The following is a 27,205-nucleotide window of genomic DNA, read 5'->3' as shown; positions in this document are numbered from 1 at the left end:
ACAATATATTGCTTACTATAAATTACTATAGTATTTAATGTGGGAAATCATTAATAAAGGTTATTTGAAAGTTAAGCAAATACAAACTATTAAATCACTGGAGTAAAATATTAATATAGTGTTATACATCTATTACTTGTAAAAAGATATTTATTACATATATAAAGATGTATTATTGCCTATATTAACTTGCTATTGTTTCCTTCATTGTAAATAAATCCATTATAAAAATAAAACCTGTCCAATTCAGATCGTTCGTCAAGGCCAGCAAACAAGTATCTATATTGACTCTGTCAGATAATAATGACTGATCATCTATGATGACTGATAGTCTGTTATATTGAATGGCGATCGAAAACACTGCTCCCCATTCGCTCGTCTCAATCCCAATATTTGTGAAATAGTGAACACTATTGTTTATTGTGTAAATGAACAATTTATATATACAAAATTATATTGATGACGATGTCCGAGAAGACGTTACTTACATTAACATCCGTTGTAACCATATATGGTTTGTCTAGATCGTGTGTGCTGGTTTATGTGTGCCTGAAACGTGTGTGGCTCTGCAGACCTGCAGCTGGAAATTATTGGATGCAGAACGTATATGTTAACATATATTGAAACATCTGTTTATATTTTCCAAAATTACTAACCACAGCGTTATGGGATGAGACAAATATCAATCTGTAAACATTTTATAGTTTTGAAATGAGCAAAATAAACATGCATTATGGAGCAAAATATATAGGAGTTTACAGTATTCAACATCAGGGCTCAGCAATAAGGAATGCCGGATGGCCCAGGGCCAGCATGAGAGACGCTTGGGACAGTAGACAGGATCATTAGTAGACAGTGCTGCATTGTCACTAAAGTTTCATGTGCCTGCGACTATTTGTCAATTGCATGCATTTTAAGTTTGTGCTTTTAAGCCTTTAAATGCGACCTTCTCTGAGATGTCGTAAACACCATATTGCTTTTCAGTTTCTCTTATCTGATTTGATGTTTTGATCATGCTAATCATATTGATCAATACAGCGAGGCGACGGCAACATGGCGTCAACATCAAATTATAAAGCTAAAAGATAGTGCGTCTCTAATGTCTTGGAAGCAGACATTTATGTGGGTACAACACGACAAAAAAATGAAGTGATGTTTTACAAAACTTGCCGTCACTTTGACAAGTTGGCCACCTTTTAGTAAATGATTTCAAACTGCAATAAAATACCTGCACATTTCCCATACTGCTCTTTTTGTTTGCATAACATGAATTTTGATAATTATACATTTATTAACATTTAAAAATGTTTCAATTCTAGATTCACAGACATTATTTTTGACACATTATTTAAAATATGTGGCTAAAACAGATATTAACAGCTCTCTTTTTTTAGGTAAAAAAAAAAAGATTTGTTTAATAAAATTGTTAGGCATTAAACACATTTATAATCTTAAAATGTTTTTAATACATCTGCTTGTTTGACCTTTAAACTTATCAAAAACTCATTTGCAACATTGATAATAATTATAAATATTTCTTGATCAATAAATTAGCACATTATAATGATTTATGAAGCATCATGTGACTGAAGTAATGGTGCAGAAAACGTCAAATGAGAAAATTAAATACATCAAAAACTTACATTTCAAAATATATTTTATACATTTAAATAACAATAATAATATTTCAAAATATTACAGGTTTTGGGCAGCATGTGGGTAGCACAATTGCCTTTCCACTAGAAGGTCGGTGGTTTGAGCTCCAGCTGGGTCAGTTGGCATTTCTGTGTGGAGTTAGCATGTTCTCCCCATGTTGGCGTGGGTTTCCCCAGCAGTCCAAACACAGGTGAATTGAAAAAACTTAATTGGCCGTAGTGTTTGTGAATGTGTGCAAGAGTGTGTAGGTGTTTCCCAGTGTTGGGTTGCAGCTGGAAGGGTATTCGCTGCGTTGAAAGTGTTGGATAAGTTGGCGATTCATTCCGCTGTGACGACCTCAGATTAATAAAGGAACTAAGTTGAAGAGAAAATTAACGAACAAATAAATTACGGGTTTTTCCTTTTGAAACAAATATAGTCTTGGTAAATCTAAGAGGCAACTCCCAAAAATCTTATCAACCCTAAATTTGATATGTTTACTAACGTCATCATTACATTTACAAGGGGGTAAGCATGATCGAACACCCAATAAGGGGGGAGAGCATGCTCAGAGCCCGGCGGCTAATCAGCAGGCCAATCAGAAATAATAAATAACACCTGTTTATAGTAATTGGGCCGGGGAGACACCCTTCTTAAGGAGAACGGGAGGAACAGCCGAGAGAGAGAGCTGAGCGACAAGCAGCACCCCTTGATGCTGAGCACAACACAACACATTGACACAGAACGTTAAACAAAAACTGTCAATTACCTCAATGCCGACCGTCTTCTTCTTCCCACCCAAATAACTGATTTACACAATATGTCCTAAATGGTTTAGTTAAACAACTAAGCAATTATTGTCATTGTAATAAAGCACAATGAATTAAAAATACAGTTCACTCAACTGAAAAGACATCAATTACTTCTTATATAGAGGAGCTCTGTATTTAACAACCGCCTGTATAGCCTACACTTTAGTTTTCCTTTAAAAATCCTTAATAACAGAAAAAATTATAATTTAATGTTATCTTCTGCAAAATTTCCTGACCCCAGAGCTATACATGCCGTACACTACATGACAAACATCTTGTCGCCTATCCAAGTTTTAGGAACAACAAATGATACCTTGACTTCTAGTTGATCATACGGTATCAGAAGCGGCTTATATGAAAGGCAAAGGCCTCTAGATTACGATTATTTTACCACAATAAAATATGATTATGCCATGTCACTAAACAGAAATAATGTCTAGTATAGAATATAAAGTCATGCTGCAGTGAAAACAGAATGAATATTGTGTCTGACTCCATCATGAGCTTGGAGGACTGCATCCATACATCTCAGACTCAAATCACTGATTAATAAAGTCATCTGGAATGGCAAAGAAAGCGTTCCTGCAGGACTCAGAGTTCATCAACATTCTTTGGATTCATCTTTAATGCCTCCTCCTCCATCTTACCCCAGACATGCTTAATAATGTTCAACGCTGGTGACTGGGCTGGCCAATCCTGAAGCATATTGACCTCCTTTGCTTTCAGGAACTTTGATGTGGAGGCTGAAGTATGAGAGGGAGCGCTATCCTGCTGAAGAATTTGCCCTCTCCTGTGGTTTGTAATGTAATGTGCAGCACAAATGTCTTGATACCTCAGGCTGTTGATGTTGCCATCCGCTCTGCAGATCTTTCGCACACCCCCATACTGAATGTAACCCCAAACCATGAGTTTTCCTTCACCAAACTTGACCGATTTCTCTGAGAATCTTGGGTCCATGCAGGTTCTTTAATTAATTGACCCAAAATGTAACACATTTTTTACAACATAATTTCAATATTATTACGTGATGCTTTCAGTAATGCCTTACCTTTTCCCGTAACTAAAAATATAAAAAGTTATAATATGACAATGTATATTCCTTATAACGTTTTACCCCGACACTGATCATAAGGAGCATTGTGTATTCATTTCATTTGGCCTGTACACGTTTTGACTCCCAAAGTGCTTAAACTATTAACTGATTATTTTGTAGATGATCCAGGACCAGTGTTTCAGCTAAAAATCTAATTTAATGTCCTACTGGAAGAGCAAAATTGACTTACATCTTGGATGGCCTGAGGGTGAGTAGATTAACAGCACATGTTCTCTGTTTTTGAGTGAACTACCCCTTTAAAATTGAATTATTAAATCAAATCAATAAACAAATCGACTAGTTATATTATTTTGTCAAAATATGCACTTGTTACTATTTTGCATCTTTAATTGCACAGCAAATATGCCGGGCTCCACACCATTCCTTCATGTTGTCACAGCACAAATGAAATAAATTAATTGTTTTTGCTCATTTAAAACATAAAACAATTAAGTTGTTTGAAAAAAACTCAACAATTGTGTTGATTCAGCTCATTTTAAATCAGTTTGAACAACCAGCAAAACTAATTTAACTGTGTATTGATTTTATTTTAGATCATTAATGTTTATTTTCAGAAAAAGAGCACAAAATATTAAAACTGTCCACATAAAAAAAAACAACAACAAAAAAAACGACAAACTCCCTTATGGATTTCTCTCCAACATATTTAATGTTGATATAATAGGTTTAATATCAATCAAGTAAAACAGTTAAACATACTCAAAAGTCCTAATTTCACAGACAAAAAAGGCAAAATGCATATAAATGTGGTTACAATGAGTGATACGCTCTTCAAATAATATCAAAAGAGGCAATCAGTGCTTCGATGAAGTTAAAAACAGAAATGACCGCCGCTCTGAATGCACTTCGACAGCAGAAGTGAGAAATGATAAAAGTTTGACATCATTAAAATGAGGGTTAATAAAGCACCGCCGTCTCTGTGCATGAATAAAGACATCATTGTCTTCTGGAGTCCAACTGAAAGTTTAAATACACAGGGCATGAAACAAACCAGAAAAAAAAAATCTCTGAGCGACAATGTTATTCAAAGTTCAGCAGCCACTTGGCAAACAGAGGTATGTGTCCAAATAAAACACAGAGTCTTGAGAACGTGATTTGATTGATTATTAAGACCGCAGCGATTCATTAGGCATTACAATAACAATCAAGAGTTTCCAACAGTTGTTACTTTCATTAGTCCTGGACTTTGGTCAGTTTCATATACATTCAGTGCTAAAAAAAAACAGTGAGGCAAAATAAACAGCACATGATCTTATTTCAAACACTGAACATCAAATCAGTTGATGTCAAACAATCTGGCAGAACTGTGTTCGGTCTTGTGACTTCAAATCTCTCAATCAAACAGCGGTAAATCAGTAGTTATAACATCATGTTTTCTTTTAAAAGCATGTATATTATGTATATAGCTATGGAAAATACTAAGAGATTTTCTTGAGAAATTCCTCTGTTTTTCTGGAATGACTTTTAAGTTTTAAATAAAATTATTTTAATTAATTTAATAATTGTTTTTATTTTTAGAAAATGTAAAATTTTCTATTTTGGGATAAAAAAAATAAATAAAAATCAACCACCATCATCTAAATGAAACATCATTAATGTTTTTAATCGCAAAAACAGAAAAACATTTAATAATTCTTTCGAAAAAATGTAGAATTTTTATTGAATTATTATGCTTTTAATATCCAAAAGAAATGTTTTTGTTTTTCTGGGGTTATTTTTTAGTTTTAAGTAAATGATAAATAAAAAATAATTGTCTAAAATAAATTTATTTGAATACATTTTATGTTAAATAATTTAAAAATTGTATTTATTTTTTAGAAAATGTAATGTTTCTATAGTTGGGCTTGGGGAAAAAACCCAACAAATCAACCACCCTCATCTAAAGTGGTTAATTTTTTTATCACAGCAAAAGAAAGATATTTCATTTATATATATACACACACACACACACACACACACACACACACACACACACACACACACACACACACACACACACACACACACACACACAGTTGAAGTCTTAGCCCTCCTGCATTATTAGTTTTAATAACTCATTTTTAATAACTGATTTCTTTTATCTTTGCCATGATTACAGTAAATTTTATTTGACTAGATATTTTTCAAGACACTTCTATACAGCTTAAAGTGACATTTAAAGGCTTAACTAGGAGTATTAGGTTAACTAGGCAGGTTAGGGTATAACGATGGTTTGTTCTGTAGACCATCAAAAAAATATATATAGCTTAAAGCTGCTAATAATTTTGACCTTAAAATGGGTTTTATAAAAGTTAAAACTGCTTTTATTCTAGCTGAAATAAAACAAATAAGACTTTCTCCAGAAGAAAAACATCAGACATACTCTGAAAATGTCCTTGCCCTGTTAAACATCATTGGGGAAATAAAAAAAAAATTGAATACATAAAAAAAATAAAAAAATTAAAATGGTGGGCTAATAATTCTGACTTCAACTGTGTGTGTGTGTGTGTGTGTGTGTGTGTGTGTACGTGTGTGTGTGTGTGTGTGTGTGTGTGTGTGTGTGTGTGTGTGTGTGTGTATGCTCGTAATATCCAAATGTTTCTGTTTCTTTGGCCTTACTTTTTTTAGTTTTAAGAAAATTATAAATAAAAACAAATGTTTAAAAATATATTTAAATGAATTTTGTTTGCATTGATTTATTAATTGTGTTTATTTTTTAGAAAGTGTAATGTTTTATTGTTGTGTTTGAAAAAAATAAAATAAAATCAACCACAGTCATCTAAAGTGGTTAATTTTTTAAATCACAATAATAGAAACAAATTAAATTTTCTAAAAAATAAACAAATAAATGTATGCTCTTAATATTTAAAGAATGTTTCTGTTTCTCCAGGCTTATTTTTTAGTTAAGTAAATGGTAAGTAAAAAAAAACAGTCTTAAACATTCTCTTAAAATTTATTTTATTTGAATTAATTGAATAATTGTATATATTTTTTAGTTATGCATCTATTGCTGTATTTGAAAAAAACAACAACAAAATCAACCACCATCATCTAAAGTGGTTACATTTTTCAAATCACAACAACAGAAAAATATTTAATTTTCTAAAGAATAACTATTTTTATATCCAATTTTTTATTTAGTTTTAGATTAAATGTCATCAGTAGTAAAAAATGTTGTTTTACTAAGATGCATAACTATAAATCATAAATGCAGAGAATTTCCAAGTAATCTCTTAATTCTTTCTATAAATGTATACACACAAAATACTGCCACCAATGTATTACTCCTAATATTGATGTTACAAATAAACAAGTAACACTTCACAATAAGGTTCATCATAAACTTACAAAGAAAGTAACTCGGTCTAATGTTAATTCCAACATTTAGTAATGCATTAATAAAATCAAAGCTGCATTGGTTAATATTTGAATGGACCTGAGCCACAAGCGAACATTAACCTGATGTGTTGGTTATTAATGTTAGCAAAAATGAATAAATACTATAACAAAAGAACTGCTCGTAAATGAAACCTTATTATGAAACGTTACCAATAAACACAACTGGAATGATATATATATTTATATACAGCACTTAATGCCCCCAAATAAGACACTGTCCGCCTCCTAATCAAAAGTCTAGCCATAAAACAATAAAAATAAAGGCACAAAAAGCGAAACAATCTTTGCACTGAGCTGTCATGGAGAACATTTTGAGTTTTTCAGCAGGAGTGGCGATAGGAGTCGGTGTGAGATTGAACCGTTACACATTCAACAGCTAGTTTGGTTGAGTTAAACAAAAAAGGGAGGGAGGGAGGGAGAGAGAAATGAGCAGATGATTTCTATTGAACGACATAAAAATAAGTCGATAACTGGAGATGAAAAGAGAGAAATGAGGTAGACTTCTGTGTAAACAAAGCAAATGATAACTTTCTCCAAAAGATGAAGACTAGTAAAACAAACTAAAAGGACTCGACGCTGTTAATCTCCTAAAAAAATACAAAAACAACCGAAAACAAAACTAAAAGATTCGACTATGTGTAACTGAAGAGGTAGTTCTAACATACCAGAACAGAGTCGGTGAGTTTAATAAGCAACAGTCAGTTCATTCAGTCAATGCTTCCCTACAGAATAACATCAAATACACTTATTTGGTTCGTTCCCTGAGAGAAGTTCATCCTGAGAAGAATTGTGGGTAGAAATGTACAAAAATACACTGTATAAATCTGTGTGAGGTTTGGGGTCTGAGTCTGTGCTGGGTCTGTCTTTTGGTCAGTTTCTTTCTCTCAGATTGTTTTCTTCGTCTGTGCATTTGATTAAATACGATGCACACACACACACACATACACATGCACGCGCACACATTCATTGGGCTGTTTCACAGCATGAGCGTCAAACTTCGCACTTCCAATGCCTTCAAACACAGCCGGTCTTTGGTATAAACATCTATACCAAAACACACGCAGTTAGTTTGCGCCCTCCGATAAAACCGCATGACACACTGTTTGATTTGTCAACACACAGGATGGAGAAATCCGGAACAGTCGTGCGAGCTCGCTTTGAATCTTTTACACATTCAGTATCGTCAGAGGTGTCGTCTGGTATTTCGAGACCTCGAGCGGAGTATGAGCGCCGGTTCAAGTCATAATAGAAATCTCTGCCTGAGCACGCACACGCATACACACGTTTCACTGCTCGTGTGATGGAGATAAAAAAGCAAGCTTCAGTTATATATAAAAACACTAATTAATTTTTGATTTGTTCCTTGATAACTCTCACTCAAACATCAAGTCGAATGAAATGTGAAATTATTGGGATGAATATTAACGGGTTAGTTCATCAAAAATGAACATTTTGTCATCATTTAAACACTCTTGTTCAAAATATATTTGAGTTTCTTCTGTTGAACACAAAATCGTATTGTACAAAGAGATATTTAGAACAATTCTCAACCCATTGGGCTCTATTTTACCAATCTAAAGTAGGCGTGCAAACTCTAAAGCGCATGGCGCAAAAGCATTAAGGGCGTGTCCGAATCCACTTTTACATGTTTAAGGATGGAAAAATACGCTCTGCGCTCCATCGCTTGGTCTAACAAGGCTGTGGTTATTCTCTTAATGAGTTATGGGTGTGTTTTGAGCATAACTTGCATTAAATCAATAAGAGTCTCATCTCACATTCCCTTTAAGAGTCAGTTGCATCACGCCATGGTGCATTTGCTACTTAAATGGCAGACTTGTAAGTGGAAAAACTGAATGCTTTACTAGTGAGAAAACAGTTAAACAGACCATCTGCAGTGCGAGGATAAAGAACAAGCCTCCTCCATTCAGACTCCTTACTTTATTTATACCGTTTACTCCTTTACTTTCGTGGATAAGGAAACAGTGTTGTACGCACTCCACTGAAAACATCCATTAGCCTACATATTTAATTTCATTTGTTAAGCACGAAGATTTGTTTCAAAACTATTTATAAATTCAGTTCTAATTTCCAGCAAACAAATAAATGAACGATAATAATGAAGTGTAGTCAAAACACTGAGTTATATCCAAACACAAGTGCTATTCTTATGCCCCTTATGGTGATGCAGACGTCTCCAAAACCCGACTGGTTGACAAATCTAAACTTGTTTTTATTAAAACAAATATAAATATGCATATACTAAATACTACTAATAATAATAACAAAAAGCAGATTGTCATGGATAAACTGAAAAAGCCCCCTGACATGAAGAAAGCATTGAGGCCGTGGTTTTTATATTTATGTAGAAAATAATCATTTTTGTAACATTTTAAATGTAAAGATATTTGTGTATTGCTGTACATCCTGTGTGTATGGACCCTTCTCACAAGCCTGTTATGACGCATTTAACGGCCATCAGCATCTTAAATCCTTGAACGTTTTTAATATTTAGATTTTTTTTTAATTATATTTAAACATTTATATGTATTTCCGTATGTATTATATCATCTTTGCTTCAAATGAAAAAAATGAATTACCACTTGTACGAGGCGAATCTAATGCAGCGTCTATCGGGCATGACAGTAAAGTTGACATTATTCTCTCCTCTGGCTGCCGTCATCACTATTTTTTTTTTTTTTTCTAAACGTCTTTGTAACATCATCGTTCGGTTTTTCTTTTATTTTTTGAGCCAATAAGATGTAAAAATACTATTTGTTGTATTCTCCCATTCACTGTGCTCTAGTAACTTCCGCTACTAAGAAACCCAGAAATGTAAAAAGGGTCTATTAAGCAATGTGTAAGCGTTTAAACCTGCATAGGTGCATAACTAACCGCTCTGCGCTGAATTTAGACAGCTTTTAGTTGGTCAATGTCGTGGTATATTTCAGTTCCTCAAAATAGCAACACACCAACAATTCGCCTTAACACACCACCTTTTCAGACTAGTACACCCATGAGTCCACAAGGTGGCGCAAATGGATTTGCCATTTAAACAACAAGGAGCAAAACATGACAATTAGGGTTGCACTGATCTGAAAATAGCAACAAATCGTGCCATACACATCTTGCATCTTGTTGCGCCGGGTGCATGATAATGTATTGACTTTCAAAGTAAAAAATGCTACCTACTATGAAAGTTAATGGGTGTCAATAACCAACATTCTTCACAATATCTTTTATTTTCAAGAGAAGAAAGAAACTCAAATATATAGGGGAATAAATGATTATGGTAATTTTCATTTTTGGGTGAACTGTCCCTTTAGGGATTTATTTTAATTGTGTTTATTTTACTGAGCTTAACTAATCCTTAATGGTGACTCTCATGGCATTATTACTTAATTTAAAATGGATTTTATAAACTCGTAACACTGACATGAAACATAAGCACTTGAGAAATTGATCACATTTCTTACATTACAGTAATGTGTTTGATATTTATTGGCATTACTGAGGGAATTAATCCTTAACTGCAACTAAATAGTTTAAAAATCTATTTATCATGTCTTTTTAATTGATTTTATGATTAAAACTGACGCTAGCGTGTGCTTTAAATGCTTAATGAGATTCACCATCCCATTCACTTCTAATCAGAACACATATGAGAGACATTTCAGATGCCAAACGCTGCCGTAACCCTCTATAAACACGTTTCTGTTACTAGTAAGCATTAGTTAAACTTCTACAGCTTGTCAGTAATTAAGCTTGACAGAATGAAAAGGATCTGAAATTATTGCTGACAGTCAATTCACTGGAGCTTTCAAGGACGTTTCGGCATTAAACGGCGACCCTCCACAGCACGGCATTCTGGGTAAACAATTCTTGCTTTGTTCAAGTGCACTTTTGTTCAGTTTTTCCACGGTTCAATGGATGATTGTAGCAGATTTGCTCGCAATGTTAGGATCATTCAGATCTCCGCCAGCAGCTTTAAATGATCAGATCTCAGTCTCTCTAAGGCTTCAGTTTGTCTACATTCATTAGCTAAATGAAAAATAAAACAAATGTGTGTGTGTTTTGTGTGGACTGTGTAATGTGAAAAGCGTAGTATGTTGTTTATTCTCCGCATATAAGGGCGTAAAAATCTTCTCAATATTTAGTACATTAGCATGTTCGCACAATTAGCAAATAAAAAATTGATGGACTTTAATGAAGCTTCATAAAGATAAAAATATAATTTTTTAAAGGCATAGTTCATGCAAAAATATCAATTTCTTACTATTTGTTCTTTCTTTAATTGATTCCAAACCTTCTGTTGAACACTAAAGGAGATATTTTGAAGAATGCTGAAAACCTGTTACCATCGACTCCCATAGTCAGAAAAACAAATACTGTAAAAGTCAATGGTTACAGGTTTTCAGCATTCTTCAAAATATCTTCTTTTGTGCTCAAAAGAAGACATTCATAAACATTTGAAACGAATAAAAGACGAATAAGTGATGACTTAATTTTTTTTCAAATTTTTGTGTGAACTATCCCTTTAAAAACTAAACAAAAACTAATTGTATAAAATCTTTAAAAACGATTCGTTGATACACAAAATATTATGCACTGAAATCTGTCGATCTACGATTTAATTTTTGCAGTGTGACGCAGTTTAAATTGTTGTAAAATGCTGTGTTTTGAGTCATGTTGGAATTACCGTAATGATAAAATTAAAGATTAATTAAATGTTGAGCTGTTTGTTTCATCTCAATAGTTTGCCAGGAGGATAGTGTTGCTAACTTTTGTCCTTTGTAAATTTATTGAGAGTGTAGGGAGCTGTTTCTATCCAAAGATGCGAATCAGAATTATGGGCAAAACTGGAATATCGCATCAAACAGTGTTTCTCAACCATGTTCCTGGTGGACCACCAGCATTGCATGTTTTGGATGTCTCCTTTGTCTGCTGTACCCATTACAGGTCTTTCCATCTCTGCTAATGAGCTGATGATCTGAATCATGCGTGTTTGGTTAAGGAGACATGGAAAATGTGCAGAGCTGGTGGCCCACCAGGAACGTGGCTGAGAAACACTGGCATAAAAGACATGTGAATAAAGCAGCGTTTCTATCCAACGAGTCAAAGAGAACAAAATAGCCACTTCCTGATTAACTGGTGCCAAATATCAACAGTAAAAATAGAATTTATTGCAGTAGGAGAAGCTGCGTCAATCTTTTGTTCATTTAATAAATGACTTGCGCCTCAGAAGACAATGCTGACACGCAATGAATGCATGGTGGCATTTAAAGGCATGAGACGCAAAGCACAGATGCTTTTGACTATTCTTGAGGTCATTAATAATATAATAACAGTAATACTGGCATTTTAGAATGTAAGACATCATTTGCTGTGCTTCATAGCAGTCGCCGGGGCCAATATCTCTTTTGGTCATTCTTATTGGCGGACTTTTCTGTACAGCATCATTGGTAATGTAGTTTGTCTGCAAATTTGGCTGTTAAAAGCACATTGGAATAATGTGAACAGAAGGGTTCATTAGATGCATATAAACATCAACAAGCTCACAATACCCTCATGTACTGTTAAATTAATGGAGATTTTAGGTATGCAATATGCAATCTCTGTTACAAAATCAGTCTGCGCACATACAGTATGCTGATAAAATTCATCACTTACTACACAGAGTTTAAATCAGAGATAACCAAACTATGGCCCGCATGCTAAAATTGGCCCATGGTAACATTTGATTTGGCCCACCATCACTTCTGAGAAGAGAGGGAGAATGATGGGGATGGTTTAGAGATTGTAAATCCAAATATAATCCTTTGTTTGTTTTATTGTTAAAAGTAACTAAAATTGAATGTTTCAATTAAATGTTGTAAATTAATCAGATTTTCTTTACATGTACATATTGTAACCTGACAATGCAGAGACTTTGGTGAGTGAATCAAGGTAAAGGCGGATTCTGCTTGACTAGCGTATTTATCATTGAACTCCACTGTGGTATAAATGTGAGTGTTTGTTTTATTGCAATGAGTTATAATTTAAAAAGTTATACTGCATTAGTTAATATGATTTAAAGCAGTGGTTTTCAAACCTTTTTCATCAAGTATCACCTCAGAAAAAAATGTACCACCATAATGAGTAGTGTTGAAATACAGTAGCGTATAGGGCTGATAAAGCAGCTACAGCTCTGCACAGTTCAAAAACATGGCAAATTAATTCCTAATATTAAGAAGATTTATTGTTGTCAGTCACTTTATACATTAGAAATAGTCTGAACAATAACACTGTGCTTATATGTAAAAAACAAAATAAATAAAAAAACAAAAAATCTTAACATTTAAATTAAAATGAGCTTTTAAAAGTTAAAAATGCTAGGTTACTGTTCTAAAAAGAAAAAAAAACTGCTGTAATTTAAATGTAAAGTATTTACATATAACAGCCAATTCATCAACACCTGGACCTTAGAAATATACACTGTATGTCATCATATTCATATATAATTCATGTTTGATACATTTTGAAATATATGCAGCATATACATATGACATAATTGATTCCTCCGCATATCACTAGAAGGAAACCTGCATACCACTAGTGGTACACGTACCACAGTTTGAGAACCACTGATTTAAAGTAATGTTTTCTATTTATTTTAAAATATTATTAAATAAATAAAGAAAATTACCCATGGCAACTTTAATGTAATATATGTTGGTATATTTACCTTCGGCTCAGGGGTCTCAATAATATTTGGTTTTTGGCCCTTTATACTAAAAAGTTTGCGCACCCCTAGACAAGTATATGCATAAATTAACCTAAATACATCAGGTCTTAAAAATGGTTCTTTTCTGATGTATACTGCATGCCTACAGTGCACTTGATGTAAATTGCGTCATCTGCATAGTTGCAAATTGGTGAAATTAATTGGTAAAAATTTACTAGCAATATTGGTGCGAAAATTTCTCTAAATGTTAAGCCTGATTTTTCTAACTTACTCAGCATAATAGGAGTAAAAATAGCATGATTTTTAAAGATTGAAAATTATTATTGCAGTCATCGGATTTAAATTCAGAATTACCTGTGAAATTTACAAAGTTTGAAAATTATTTTTGTATAATTCCTACAGTATGTGCGCAACATGATTTTATTAGATTTTTTTCAGTATTAAGTTGTTATAGAAGAAAAGCAACAACAAACTACTGAAAAAAGCAAAAAATAGAGAAGATTTGGCCTGCTTTTTATGTCACCATGGATCATGCACAGCATTACTGAATAGAGTAACATCCTTAACCACTAAAATAATTCACGATACACTCTCAAAATATAGCCAAAATCAAATAAAATAATATTTTGAAAGTTATTTTTGTATGTGACGACACAAGATGAGAGAATGTATAGTTTCTATTGGTAATTTAGAATATGACCATTTCTTCATTACGGTAATTTAGACCCAATAACAGCATCATACTCCACGTTTAATGAAGCAACGCATAAGGGAGGAGAGGAATCAAATCAAAGAGCCATATATATATATATATATATATATATATATATATATATATATATATATATATACATATATACATATATATATATATATATATATATATATATATATATATATATATATATATATATATATATATATAAATATATATAAATATGTGTGTGTGTGTGTGTGTGTGTGTATAAAAAAAAATCAACTTCATCTACCTATGTGTTCCATATATATTACAGTACACTTCAACATTTATAATATCTCAACATATATTAAAGTCTTAAACTATCACCGTGTCTGTGATGAAGCAAAAGACGGCTTTACACTGCAACTAAACAGTGCTGATAGGTTTCAATCAGTTCATTAGTCTGCTCTGGCTGAAGTTATTAAGCTCTTACGCTTCAGTCCTTACAATCTAATCGTCTAAAGACCAGAATATTTGAGAGCCGCATATATAAAAGAAATTAAAACACATATTCTCCATTAAAAACTTTCTATTTGTCCCATAATATTGTTATTGATTGGTTATATCCATTCCCAGCCATAATACGTCTGTCCCGGGACCCATACATTTCAACATGAATCGAACTGTGAAATACTGAGACTTCTTTGCTGTTATATGTGAATCTGATTTTACTAGTTATAATGCATGTTCTTAATCTGAACATGAACGTTTCACCTGTGCTTTTCCTCAAACTCTTTCAGGCAATATTATTGCGAGATATTAGGATTTTAAATAAATGTTAAATATTTGGAGATTTAAGGATTGTGAAAATGTTTTTTAAAGTTGCATTTATTTAATTAAACTCACAGGAACAACTGCGATATATATTTTAAACAACGGTAGCATTTTAGCTTAGGTCACAATTCATGCGCCATTTACCGCTGACTTATTATCTGCCCATTATTAAGATATTACCTGTTAATTAGTAGTTAAAAAGTATAATCTTATTCTACATATCTAATCCTACCCAAAACCTAAACACAACATCTATCTTACTAACTATTAACAAAACAGCTGATTAGGAGTTTATTAAGCAAATAGTGTTGTTTAATGGTTTGTTAATAGCTTGAATTGTGACCTAAACTAAAGGGTTACCAACTAGTATCTGTTTTAATAGATTTTAAAGGTAACACTTTAAGTAATGGTCCATTAGTTAATGTTAGTTTGTGAATTTACTATCATTAACAAACAATGAACAACGCATTTAATACCAGTTATTCGTTCATTTTAATGTCAATTAATGACAATTCAGTCGTTCATTGTTAGTGTAACTCAAAGTGCATTAACTAATTTTAACCACCATAACTTTGGATTTTAATAATGCATTATCAATCGTTGAACTATGATTAATAAATAATGAACAAGTACTGTAAATTCTTAGTTCATGTTATTAAATACGCAAACTAATAGACCGTTATTTAAAGTGTTACTGATGTCGAACAATTTTGTCCCAGATGAATTTTCAGCATCATTACTCACTGCAATTCATAGTGTCTCCTGAACCGCCTCCTGATCCTCGATATGTAATGAATTCTGAAATTATAATGTAATAAACACTTATTAGTAATGTTAAAAACCGTTGTGTTGTCCATCTAAGACACTGAAACAGTCTGAAAAGTGTTTTCAGAGGAAAAGCAGACGAAACGTTCACATTACAAATGCAAATCCCATGCATTAAAGCACATTTGAAGTGAAAGTCCTGCTCCATTACTCACATTATGAAGGTAAAATGTTTGATTTGGATTGTAATTTTTAAAAACATTAATGCAAGTTTTTCTTCTTCAAAGCGTAATCTGTTTTGCTTTACTATTTTCTCATTTACACACTTACATTCGCTCTAAAACAAACACACACACACACGTCAGTCATAGAGTTTGTTGTGATTGCTTAGTGAGAACACACACATGTATGTACACTCATACACACACAAACAAGTGTGTGTGTGTGTGTTTGTGTGTGTGTGTGTGAACCCATCATTATGATACCATATAGCTGCACGGGAAGGGAGGGTCTTGTCTGTGACCCAGCTGTTTGAGGTAGATGATTTCGTGTCCGGGCCTGGTCTGGATGAGAGGTGTGTTTGTTTCAGTCCCGGCTCTTTCTCCAGCGCTGGGAGCGACTCCCTCTTTGAGAAGCCTCCTCCGGGGATGAAGATGAGCCTGAGCGGCTTTCCTCTTCCGGGGACTGAGCGGAGGTGGAGGGGCGTTGCGGGTCCTGAGACGCGGAGGGCGACGGCGCCCCCTTGTGGGGACACTGGGCCACCATGTGCGTGACACTCTGACAGTAGTGACACTTCTTTGGCTGGGGTGGAAGGCCACACTCTTTAGCGTGGTGGTCCAGACCTCCACAGTTATAACACCTGCAAGAGGACAGGACGATGCACAGTTATGGTTCAAAAATATATGATCTCAGCATTGGCATATGGTGAATACAAGCCGAATCCTCGGCAGAAAGTAAATAAGGTTTGTTTATATAGCACATTTCACACACAATGGAAATTTAAAGTGCTTTACATAAACAAGACTAAAAGAATAACTACAACAAGGAATAAAAATGATTAAAAACAGATTAAAATGTGTTAAAACAAGTTTTAAAGAAATAAAAAAGAAAAGAACTGAATAGTGTGATCTGTGGGATGTAGCACAGTGCTCATTCAGTAAAGGCACAGCTAAACAGATGTGCTTCAGTCTTGATTTGAATGTGCCTAATGTTGGAGCACACCTGATTATTTCTAGAAGCTGATTCCAGCAGTGGGGGGCGCTGTTAGTAGCTGAAGGTGGTTACGGCTGTAGCAGTAAATAGGTTGTTGCCTGTAATTTCTGTAGCTCCGCCTTCACGACAGTTGATTGGTCAGGAGACCAATCCATTTTCATTGGGCGACGTGGCGCGGTCACATCAAAGGACAGCAGGGAGAGCAAAAGGCATCGCATTTTTGCTTTGATTTCGTTTTTCGTGTACTTTGCTGACATGATTTTGTTGTTTTTGTTTAACTTTTGCCCATTTTGACAAACTCTGGATTTTTGTACATTTTATTTCGTTTGATTCGTTTGTTTTTGGCCCAGCTCTTAACCGTCAATACTGAGATATTTCATCAAGTTCACTCTTTTCTCAGAGTAAGATGGACAGGGAAGATGTCGTACGACTTTCATTTTGCAAACACGTAGGAAATTTATTGTTAAAGTACAGAGGTGAATGCCATTCTTGTTATTATTTTATATACAGTTGAGTAAAGAAAAGAATACGGCGTATGGCGCTGAAGACTTCTTTTCTTTTCATATGTTTCTAGCAAGGTAAGGGGTCTTTCAGGAGTTAGAACTGTTTTGATATATTTCATTCTTTTGTTTGGCTTCACTATCGTCCCCTTACTCCTGAGTTGAAGTAATTTTTGTTTGATACTTTGTTTGAACTTGCTACTTTATTACATTCTTTTTATTATTGTAAATATTTATTTTTGTATATATATATATATATATATATATATATATATATATATATATATATATATATATATATATATATATATATATATATATATATATATTTGGGCATTATTCTGTTTCTACTTTTGTACATTTAATCACTTTTCTTGGCAGTCCTGTTGTCAATGTCTTTTGCTTACACCCTCATACTGTGAAATTACCACACCTTTTAAATGTTAGACCTTTTACTCTAGATAACATCAAAGAGGTTGTAACATTTATTGGGGATTCATCTGCTTTGGCTGAACTCTTGGAATTTCTAGTTTATATGATCCTAAAGATCTAAGTGGTCTGTTAGGTTTGTATTCAGTGAGCATATCTGTTAAGTATTGAGGCCATTTAGTGATTTATAGACAAGTAATAGTACTTTTAACTCTATTCTGAATGTAACTGAGAGCCAGTGTAAAGACCTGAGGACAGGTGTGATGTGCTCTGATTTCTTGGTTCTGGTCAGAATCCTTGCCGCAGCGTTCTGGATGTGAATGAGTGAATAATATGTTTTCAAATAAAAGTGAAAGAAATGCATCAGGTTTGCTAAGATTTAAACTGAGTGTTTGTCACTAGAGGGCAGTAGAGGATCACATTTAGCCCAATATCATTTATAAAGAAATTATTAAATCATTTGTTGACATAAAATAGGAGAAACATTGTTTTAATCAAACAGAAGTAATGAATAATCCTAAAATGTATTAACTAAAACACAAAAAACTGAACATGAACCAATTAATGGCCACAGCTATCAATGATAAGATGCAGGATATGTATGAGGAATCAGAGAGCCTGAGGATGATCTACTTATTAACAGAAACCTCCTATATAAGACCTGCAAGAGGACAGAAAAATGCATGATTGTGCTTAAGTGTATGATCATCATTCTAGCGTTTTTAACAGGAAATACTGACTTTATATATAAAAATAAAAATCATTTGTTGCTTTACATAAGTCTTTTTTATTTTTTTATTTTACTGTTTTATATTACACTGAATACTGGAGGAAAGAGGCTGCAAATTACATTTGGAGTCTGTTCTAAATATTATTATATACTACACTATATATTATATACTACACTCCCTTATTATATACTATACTACAAAAGGGTACACGGAGGTACAAATAAAGTTCCTTAAGGAACAGTTTTGTACCTTTGTAAAAGTTGTATACTATACAGAAAAGAGCTCTTATGATACTGTTCTTTACCTTTATGGTACAACAAAATTGAAGGTACACAATTGTTTTACAACTCCTTTATTACAATATCTATGATAATATATTACTGAAAAGGCAAAGCGATTTAATTAATAATTTCCGTATTAAAACATGAATCATCTTTTAAAAGCATGTGTTTTAAGAAACTCATAAACACTAATGATTAAGCTCTATAATACAAAACAACTGGTAAAATAAAGCTAAAGGTATTGTTAGCTAAACATTTAAGGCATTTTTAATAAACATTTGATGAACATTTTTTGATAAATACAGTTTCTTTTTTGATATATGCACTTTTTGGCGTTTACTTTCCACTATACACACGAGCTGGCAAAAGTCCTGCATACTAAAAGTGTTCATGCAGACATTTTACTATTGTAAAACTAATCAAACATTGTGCATATCTCATTACAATACTTTGAATAATTATTTTTCTATTTTAAAATGAAGTCAATAAAATTATTTTTAAGTGATGACAAAGGTATTAGTGAAAACTGGAGAAAAAATGTTTTAGATTGTAATTTAATTCACATTTAATTCAATATAATTTATAAGGAATTTACCAAGACATTTGTTGACGAAAATGAGGTGCAGAATATTTTTAAATCATACACAAGTGATAAATAACCATGTAATTTATACATTAAAACACAAAAAAACTTTGAACATGAACAAGTTAATAGCCACGACATCACTTAATAAGCTGCAGGATATGTTAGATATGAGGAAACAGAGTTACTGAGTGCATGAGGAATTATCTACACATTAACAGAAACCTCCTATGTAACCATGGAGCCATCGGTTGCCAAGGAAAATCCGCTGCATGGTAACAAGAGAATAGGAAATGACATTATAGCTCTAAATATAGAGTATAGATCTGTGTGTGTGTGTGTGTGTGTGTGTGTGTGTGTGTGTGTGTGTGTGTGTGTGATATATTATTACACACTCCTTCAGGATATCTGATTCTGATAGGTCGATCGCAGTATTCTGCAGTCATAGACTGACATATGATGCCAAACTACATCTGATGGCTGGCAAAGACAAATTCTTAAAGCTGTTACATCAATATTAGTCATGCATGTTTTTAACATCTACTCCATTTATCTGCTTAATTTTAGTTAGTGGCAGAGGTAAAATAAAAGAAGGGTTGTATCTGCACTGACTTTAAAATACGATCATCCTAAAATGACAGATTACTAGATCAATTGAATGTTTATCAGAGAAGAAGGGCGAAATTATTTGGCATTTTTGGAGAATGAATAAGGTCACTGTGGTGAGACGCACGGTAAAAGTGTAATTATCTTATTTGATTTATGTACTATTGTTATTGTATTGATCTTGTATTTATGTCTATATATTTTTAATATTATTATGTTCTGTATGTGTTTTTTATTTGTTCATTTATTGAGTTTATATTATTTATCTGTATTTACTGGATTTATGAGCAACATCTAATTACAGCCACTGCTGCTGTTGGGGAGAAAGTAAAAAGGAAGTAAAAACAATTTGTGAACTGATAGTACTGTTAAATTATTGAACAAAAACAAAAACAAAAAAAAAACATTTAATCGTATGAAAAACTCTCCTATAGTTTACATGGTAGAATTTAAATTTGTGTTGATAAATGGGGAAAATTTCTACATTTCTGCAACCCACAATGTATGCAAACATGTAAAGAGACAAAATAATAGTTAATAATCTTTTTTTCTTTTTAATTTCCTTGTGTGTGTTTTGGTTTGGTTTACTTTTGCAATTTATATGATGTTATTTATTTATTGTATTTATTTATTTTGCATTGTTCTGCTTTTATGTTAATGCTCTGTATTTGATATTCATCTGCATTATTTGAAATAGGAAAAAATCTATAAAAAGTTCAAATCATAAAAAAAAAAATTAAAAATTGAATCATAGAAAGAGACATATCTTTTCCAGTATAAAGTCTAAGTTTATTCTGTGGCTAGTTATCAGTATAAACTATTATTAATAATAAAATCATTATTCAGAAAAGGTTTATATTGTTGTTGCATCATAATGTTTTCTCTACTCATTACAATTCTATACACTACATATACATATTTTATAGATTTATATACATTATATTTTAGGTACGGGACAATAACCGTTTTAAGGTATACCGCGATTTGGAAAAGTCAAGATTTTAAAACTGCCACCATTTACATTTTGGTTTTTGAGGACAACAGTATCTCCAGCAGAAAAGATATCCAAAAATGCTATTTTGAATTGTAAAAAAATATGTGTTTTAGAAGCAAATGAAGAAAGCAGAAGTCAATGATTCATTTGAATTACTTAGCTGGCCGAGTTTACTGCTCTAAAATATTTTAAATGTTTCTCGAAATATATATATATATATATATATATATATATATATATATATATATATATATATATATATATATATATATATAGTGTTCAAGGGAGAGAGAAAAAAAAGATATTTACACACTTATTACTTCATTAATGCATTCAAGTTTTTTCTTTCATTAATTTAAATTTATTATTTGTATTCATATATTTGTTTCAATCAAATTTTATTTGCTTTTATTTCTAAGATGTTGGAAAATAAATATGAATAATAATTATTGAATTATTTTATGATTATATGTATTTAAAATAAAGCTATTGAAAACAAGAAAGAAGCCACTTAAATGATTTTGTTTTTCTAGATTTATTAGAGATGCGTGTTTGAGCAAAATATTTATATTTGATTTATTCTATTGGGTATTATGGAATAAAATGCTGTTGACAACACTTACTTGAAATTTGATGAAATGTCATCAATAGTTTAAAGAATAATATTAAATGACATTTAACTAAAATACATAACTATAAATTGTAAATCCAGAGAAACTAAGATTTTTCAATTGGACCCATATTTTTTGTTTTAAGTTTGGGTTTTATAAACTAACGTGTCTATTTAATTACCTAAAAAAATCAGTTTTCATTAATTAATTACTGTAACTGGATAACTTTAACAAAGGGTTACCTTCTAGTTTACTATACAACAACCACTTACTGAAAGAGGAAGAGAGAGAAACACAGTCCAAACACATGCGCTACAGGGGAATTTAATAAGCTAAATTGACGTTTTGAAATTAAGCTTTTCATGTTTGTGTAGGCTATACTAATGTGTCTATTTAATTATCTGCATAAAATCAGTTTAAATCAATTGATTCATGTAACAAAATCACCTTTTTAAAGTGCTACATCATAGTTTATTAGGTTATATACAACAACCACTGATTGAAAGAGAAAGAAAAACAGTTTTTTGTTAAGTTTTGACTACTTATAATAACTATGGACTTATTTTATATTTCCAGGGTTCCCAGAAAAAAAGTAGACATATTTGGGTAAATGAGTAAAATTTATGCTGAACACCACATTAACAAACCAAAAAGTGGTCTCATTGCATTTGCTTATTGGGAAAAATGTTAACAACAGTAAGAAAAGCCCGCAATTTTATATATTTTTTAATGATTAATGCTGTATTTTATGCATACATCTGCTTTTATACATTCATTTGTTTATTAATTTGCTTTTTGTGTGTGCGTTTTTAATATTGTTTTTGGCGCTAGAATCCTCGATTAATCGAGTTTGATTAATTTCCTTACTTTAATCGAGTTTGATTAATTTTGACCTCTGTTTATAGATCGAAACAGCTGATGTCTTATTGTCTCTTTAATTTTTATTTTTTTTATTGATGCTCGTCATTTATAGAGGTATAACATTATTGGTAAACTAAAAGAAATGACGGCAGTGTCAATGACTTTTAAGGGAATAGCCTATGCTAACCTACCCAGAACTTCATATTGGTGCAGATTTGTTCTAATATTACTTCAATTTCCAGCGATCAACTTCTTGATGTCAGTAAGGACATGTGATGGACATCGGTTATGTTTTATCGCGCATTTGGGTGAAACGCGTTTATATTTTATGAAACACATACAAATGACCTGAACCGGAAGCGCTACGAGGTTTTTTACCAAAAAACGGAAGTCTGCTATTGTAACCCCTATAGACGTGAAACTACAAACAAATATCATATATTTTACGTTCACGTTTCTTCCAATAGCATGAAGCGTTCATGACTTTCAACAAAATGAAAGAAAGTGAAGTTTTACGGTGGTCAGAGGAAAGAAAGATGGACGTCACTTTATTAGCCGCTAACGAGTTGACGAGACATTTCAATGCAATTAAATATTACGTTACATAGCCTATAGAGTTAAAAACGTACGTTCATAATAATAATATAAACATTCAAAAAGTGGAAACCACAGATAATTATCGCTGAGAATGCACAATAGCCTATCTATATTTGACAGATTAGCTGTTGTCTCTGTTTCTAGCCTCCAGGGGGCGCAATGGTTTAACAAACTGCTAGTTTAGGCTGTAGACTGAACTGCACAAAACGGCGAGCACAAATAATGAACTACGATAACACTTTATTTTAATGTCTAATTCACGGCATTAAACCATTAACTATAGGCTCTACTATTTTCTAATTAGCGGCTTATTAATAGTTAGCAAGATGGTAGGGTTTAGGAATTGGCTATGATTGGGGATGTAGAATAAAATTATACCCTAGCATAGGCACTCAAACACTAATATAAGATTAATCTCTTTATAAGTAACAAGCCAAGTTAATAGTGTAAATAGTGACTTAAACTAAAGTGTTACTTTATTTACTTTATCATAATTTTAATTGAAAAAAACTAGTTATACATGTTTCTAGCAACATCTGCACCTCTCATATGTTTCAAAACATACTTCAGGATATTAAGGGAGCAAATAATGTTACAGTAGTAAAATAAAAGCATCAACGAAATGAGATTTACTTTATGACATCCAGACTATAGATAGAGGACCATAAAAATGAACAATTATTTGATATAAAAAGTATTACTAAACTAAACTATGGCCTAAACGTAAATATCATTACAAATACAAAACGCTTAAATGCAAACCGCATTAGAAATCAATAATGGAAATCCTTTTAAAATGTCTACCATGATAAAAGTAAACGACATCCTTTAACTTGAAACATGACAACAAATATAGGCTTTAAAGATTTACATTTTAACCAGTCATTTCTGCTGTAAACCACACTCGTCAATCATAACTTCTAATATAGTTAATTAATTCTTCATTATCAATCTAAACTTAATATCTTTAATGGCATACTTTTATTTTAGATGACGGTTACTGTGAACTTTCCACTGCGAAAATCATCTCAGCATTCAATAAAAACCCAAGCTAGATTTCAGTTTCAAAAATGAACTAGATAAATACATTTTTCTTGAACTAATTAAGTGGAATACACAGTCTTTGATTGATTACTATTTTAAATGTAATTGTTATTAGCTTGAGTGTAATAATTCATGCCAAAATCATATCACAATTCTTTTACAAAATGTTAACTAGCCTTTTTTGATAAAAAAAAAACAACAAATAAATAGATATTAAAACATCAATTTGGCTACACCAGTGTCAGTTGATGGGTTCAATAAATGTCCATCATGTCTGCCGCTATAGGGACAGTCTATATGCTCGCCCACATACGCGCACGTACATACTTATAAATAGCTTTTAGCACAACAGACTGAAAAGACTTGTTCAGTTTGGTTTCTCTCTTTTTTTTTTTGCTCTGATCACCATGGCAACAGGAAGTAGAAGACAGACTTACAATCAATGTTGAGTCGGGTACAGAAAAGGTTTGGCGAAACTATAACACACATACATACATATATATATATATATACATACATATATATATATATATACATATATATATATATATATATATATATATATATATATATATATATATATATATATATATATATATATATATATATATATATATACACACACACTGAAAATAACTAGCTATATAATTTATGTGGCTCCACAGACCGGCATTAATACTATACATTGACTGTTTTATACAGAAGAAAGAAGAAACTGTGAATATTAAGAATTTTAAGCTTCAAATGCACTGAAACGTCAACATTAAATGCAGCAAATTTGACAGTAAATAGTCTTTATTTCTATAGCACTTTTTACTTTATAGATTGTGTCAAAGCAGCTTAACAAAGATCAAGTTCCAGTCAATTAAATCTAGAAATACTCCAAGTATTTTATAGAAAGGAATTAGTATTTTATTAAGATCTATTTTACATAGTAAATTGTGATTTTAGTATTATTTTGAAAATTTGGGGTAAAAATATTTGATAACAGTTTGGGTGACATTTAACTAAAATGTGTAATTTTTTTATATCAAGTTAATAAACGTTATAGAAATATAGCTGTTCATTATGATAACAAATGTTTACTTTTTGTAAAATGTGAATTGAATGAACTAAATTGGCCGTGTGTATGGATGTTTCCCAGTGCTGGGTTGCAGCTGGAAGGGCATCTGCTGTGTAAAATATATGCTGGAATAGTTGGCGGCTGTGGCGACTCCGGATATATAAGGTAAGCCAAAGGAAAATAAAGGATAGAATGATTAATGTGACTCATTTCTGTGACATGATATTACTTTGAATGTTTTGTTCTTAAATAAATATACTTAAATATGTTTGCTAATATAACAATTACTAATATTATTTATTTATTAAAACTATCATTGAACAGCATTGATCAGTAAATCACTAAAAATGTTTTCATGCATTTACAGAACAAAACAAGAGATGCTTTTAAAAACATTTATACAATTTCTGAGATTAAGATTTCAATAAGTTTTTACAAATTAAGAGCTTCCAATGCTTCTGATGATTAAAATCACTGCAACTAAACCATGCAGTATTTATTTGTTTAAAAAAAAATGGGATAAGATTTTAAATAAGCTTTGACTAAACAAGAACTTCCAAGAGTTTCAATTATTAAATGGCAACTAGTGGAGATCCTGAATACTAAACATTTTATAAATATTTACTCTCTATGATTATTTCTGTTTTTATCATTAAAAGTGAAACTTTGTTCTGGCTGTTCTCACACAAGTAAAGCTAGTGAAAATCAAAGATAATAGAAGCTATGCAAACAAAGGTACATTTACATTTGAAGAGATGCATGCTAAATAAAATAAAGATAAAAACCGGTCACTGTTTAATTACTGCAAAACAAATAAACAGAAAAAAATTGTTTTTTAAGTTTAGTGGTTGCAAAATAATTTATATGGACTTAATTTAAATAAACAAATTTAATTCAGTAATGTTCAACTTTATTTGTTTGTTTAAATTCAGTCTGTATAAATTGTTTGAAAATGTATACAAAGTTTAACCTAATATTTTTAGTCAATTTGACTGTTTTAAGTTGAGACAAATCGGAATAGTTTGATTGATTCAACAAAAAACTGAAGGCAGCAAGATTTTCTTACAGTGCAAAATATAAATAATATTTGTATTAAATGAATTATACCATATATTAATGTAAAAGTGAATATTTATTTACTTTAGAACAACTACACTGAAATAAATGATTCATTAAATTTACAAAAAATTAAGGTAAAGGGGAAGCAAACAACTTATAAAGGCTGAATGTAAACAAACCAATTACATTTATTAATTACTTCATTTATTTGTTTAAATTCAACCCATATCAATTGTTTGCAACCACCTACCTTAATTCTTTGTAAAGCCAATGATTCTTTTTTTCCAAACCTAAAAGTAAGAAAACTCTATGTACCATGATGCAGTGCACACTCACCGGTCTCCCTTTGGTTTGCGTTTGAGGGGCGGGGCCTTTGCTTTGGGGCGTCGCTCGCTGCCAGAGCAGGGGCCTCCCCCGGGCCCCGTCACCCGGAGCGACTCCAGACCTTTACTCGACCTCTTAAAGGTGAACTCCACCTGCTCGCCCTCCCGCAGGCTCCTGAAGCCCTCCATCACCAGCTTACTCTGAACACACACATACACACACGCTTCATTTAATACACAAATATATGAACATTTACAGACATCAGGCGTTCTTGTATATTTATTACACCCTGAAAAGGATTATTCCATGTATTTACAAAAACATTAAGGTAAGTGGTTGCACACAATTTATTTGGGCTGAATTTAAACAAAT

General features: G+C 32.1%; 1 protein-coding gene and 2 long non-coding RNA genes across 6 annotated transcripts in view; 1 reads left to right on the top strand and 2 right to left on the bottom strand.

Moving 5' to 3' along the window:
* Nucleotides 1-27,205, bottom strand: part of LOC147839473 (uncharacterized) — a 503,025-nt gene that overhangs the window by 200,968 nt on the left and 274,852 nt on the right. The window lies entirely within an intron of this gene.
* The window catches only part of LOC147839475 (uncharacterized), a 57,142-nt gene that overhangs the window by 1,574 nt on the left and 28,363 nt on the right, over nt 1-27,205 (top strand). The window contains exons 3-4 of one of the 3 annotated variants that reach the window (XR_015519129.1): nt 3,661-3,748; nt 25,532-26,897. This is a non-coding gene — a long non-coding RNA (uncharacterized LOC147839475). Of the gene's footprint in view, nt 1-3,660; nt 5,246-25,531; nt 26,898-27,205 lie in introns of those variants that run through there. The other 2 variants (XR_015519130.1, XR_015519128.1) reach the window with 2 other exon arrangements.
* Nucleotides 14,590-27,205, bottom strand: part of lin28b (lin-28 homolog B (C. elegans)) — a 55,665-nt gene continuing 43,049 nt past the window's right edge. The window contains exons 6-7 of one of the 2 annotated variants that reach the window (XM_087296300.1): nt 26,846-27,033; nt 14,590-16,797 (exon numbers count right to left, since the gene is read on the bottom strand). In XM_087296300.1, coding sequence (XP_087152426.1) covers nt 16,524-16,797; nt 26,846-27,033 — 462 coding nt within the window. In that variant the 3' untranslated portion in view covers nt 14,590-16,523. The remainder of the gene's footprint in view (nt 16,798-26,845; nt 27,034-27,205) is intronic. The other variant, NM_001301416.1, reaches the window with a different exon arrangement.

Source organism: Danio rerio, chromosome 20 (assembly GCF_052040795.2).
Source record: "Danio rerio strain M-AB ecotype USA chromosome 20, GRCz13ab, whole genome shotgun sequence".
In the NCBI taxonomy this organism is placed as follows: Eukaryota; Metazoa; Chordata; class Actinopteri; order Cypriniformes; family Danionidae; genus Danio; species Danio rerio.
This window is presented reverse-complemented; position numbering and strand designations above follow the sequence as displayed.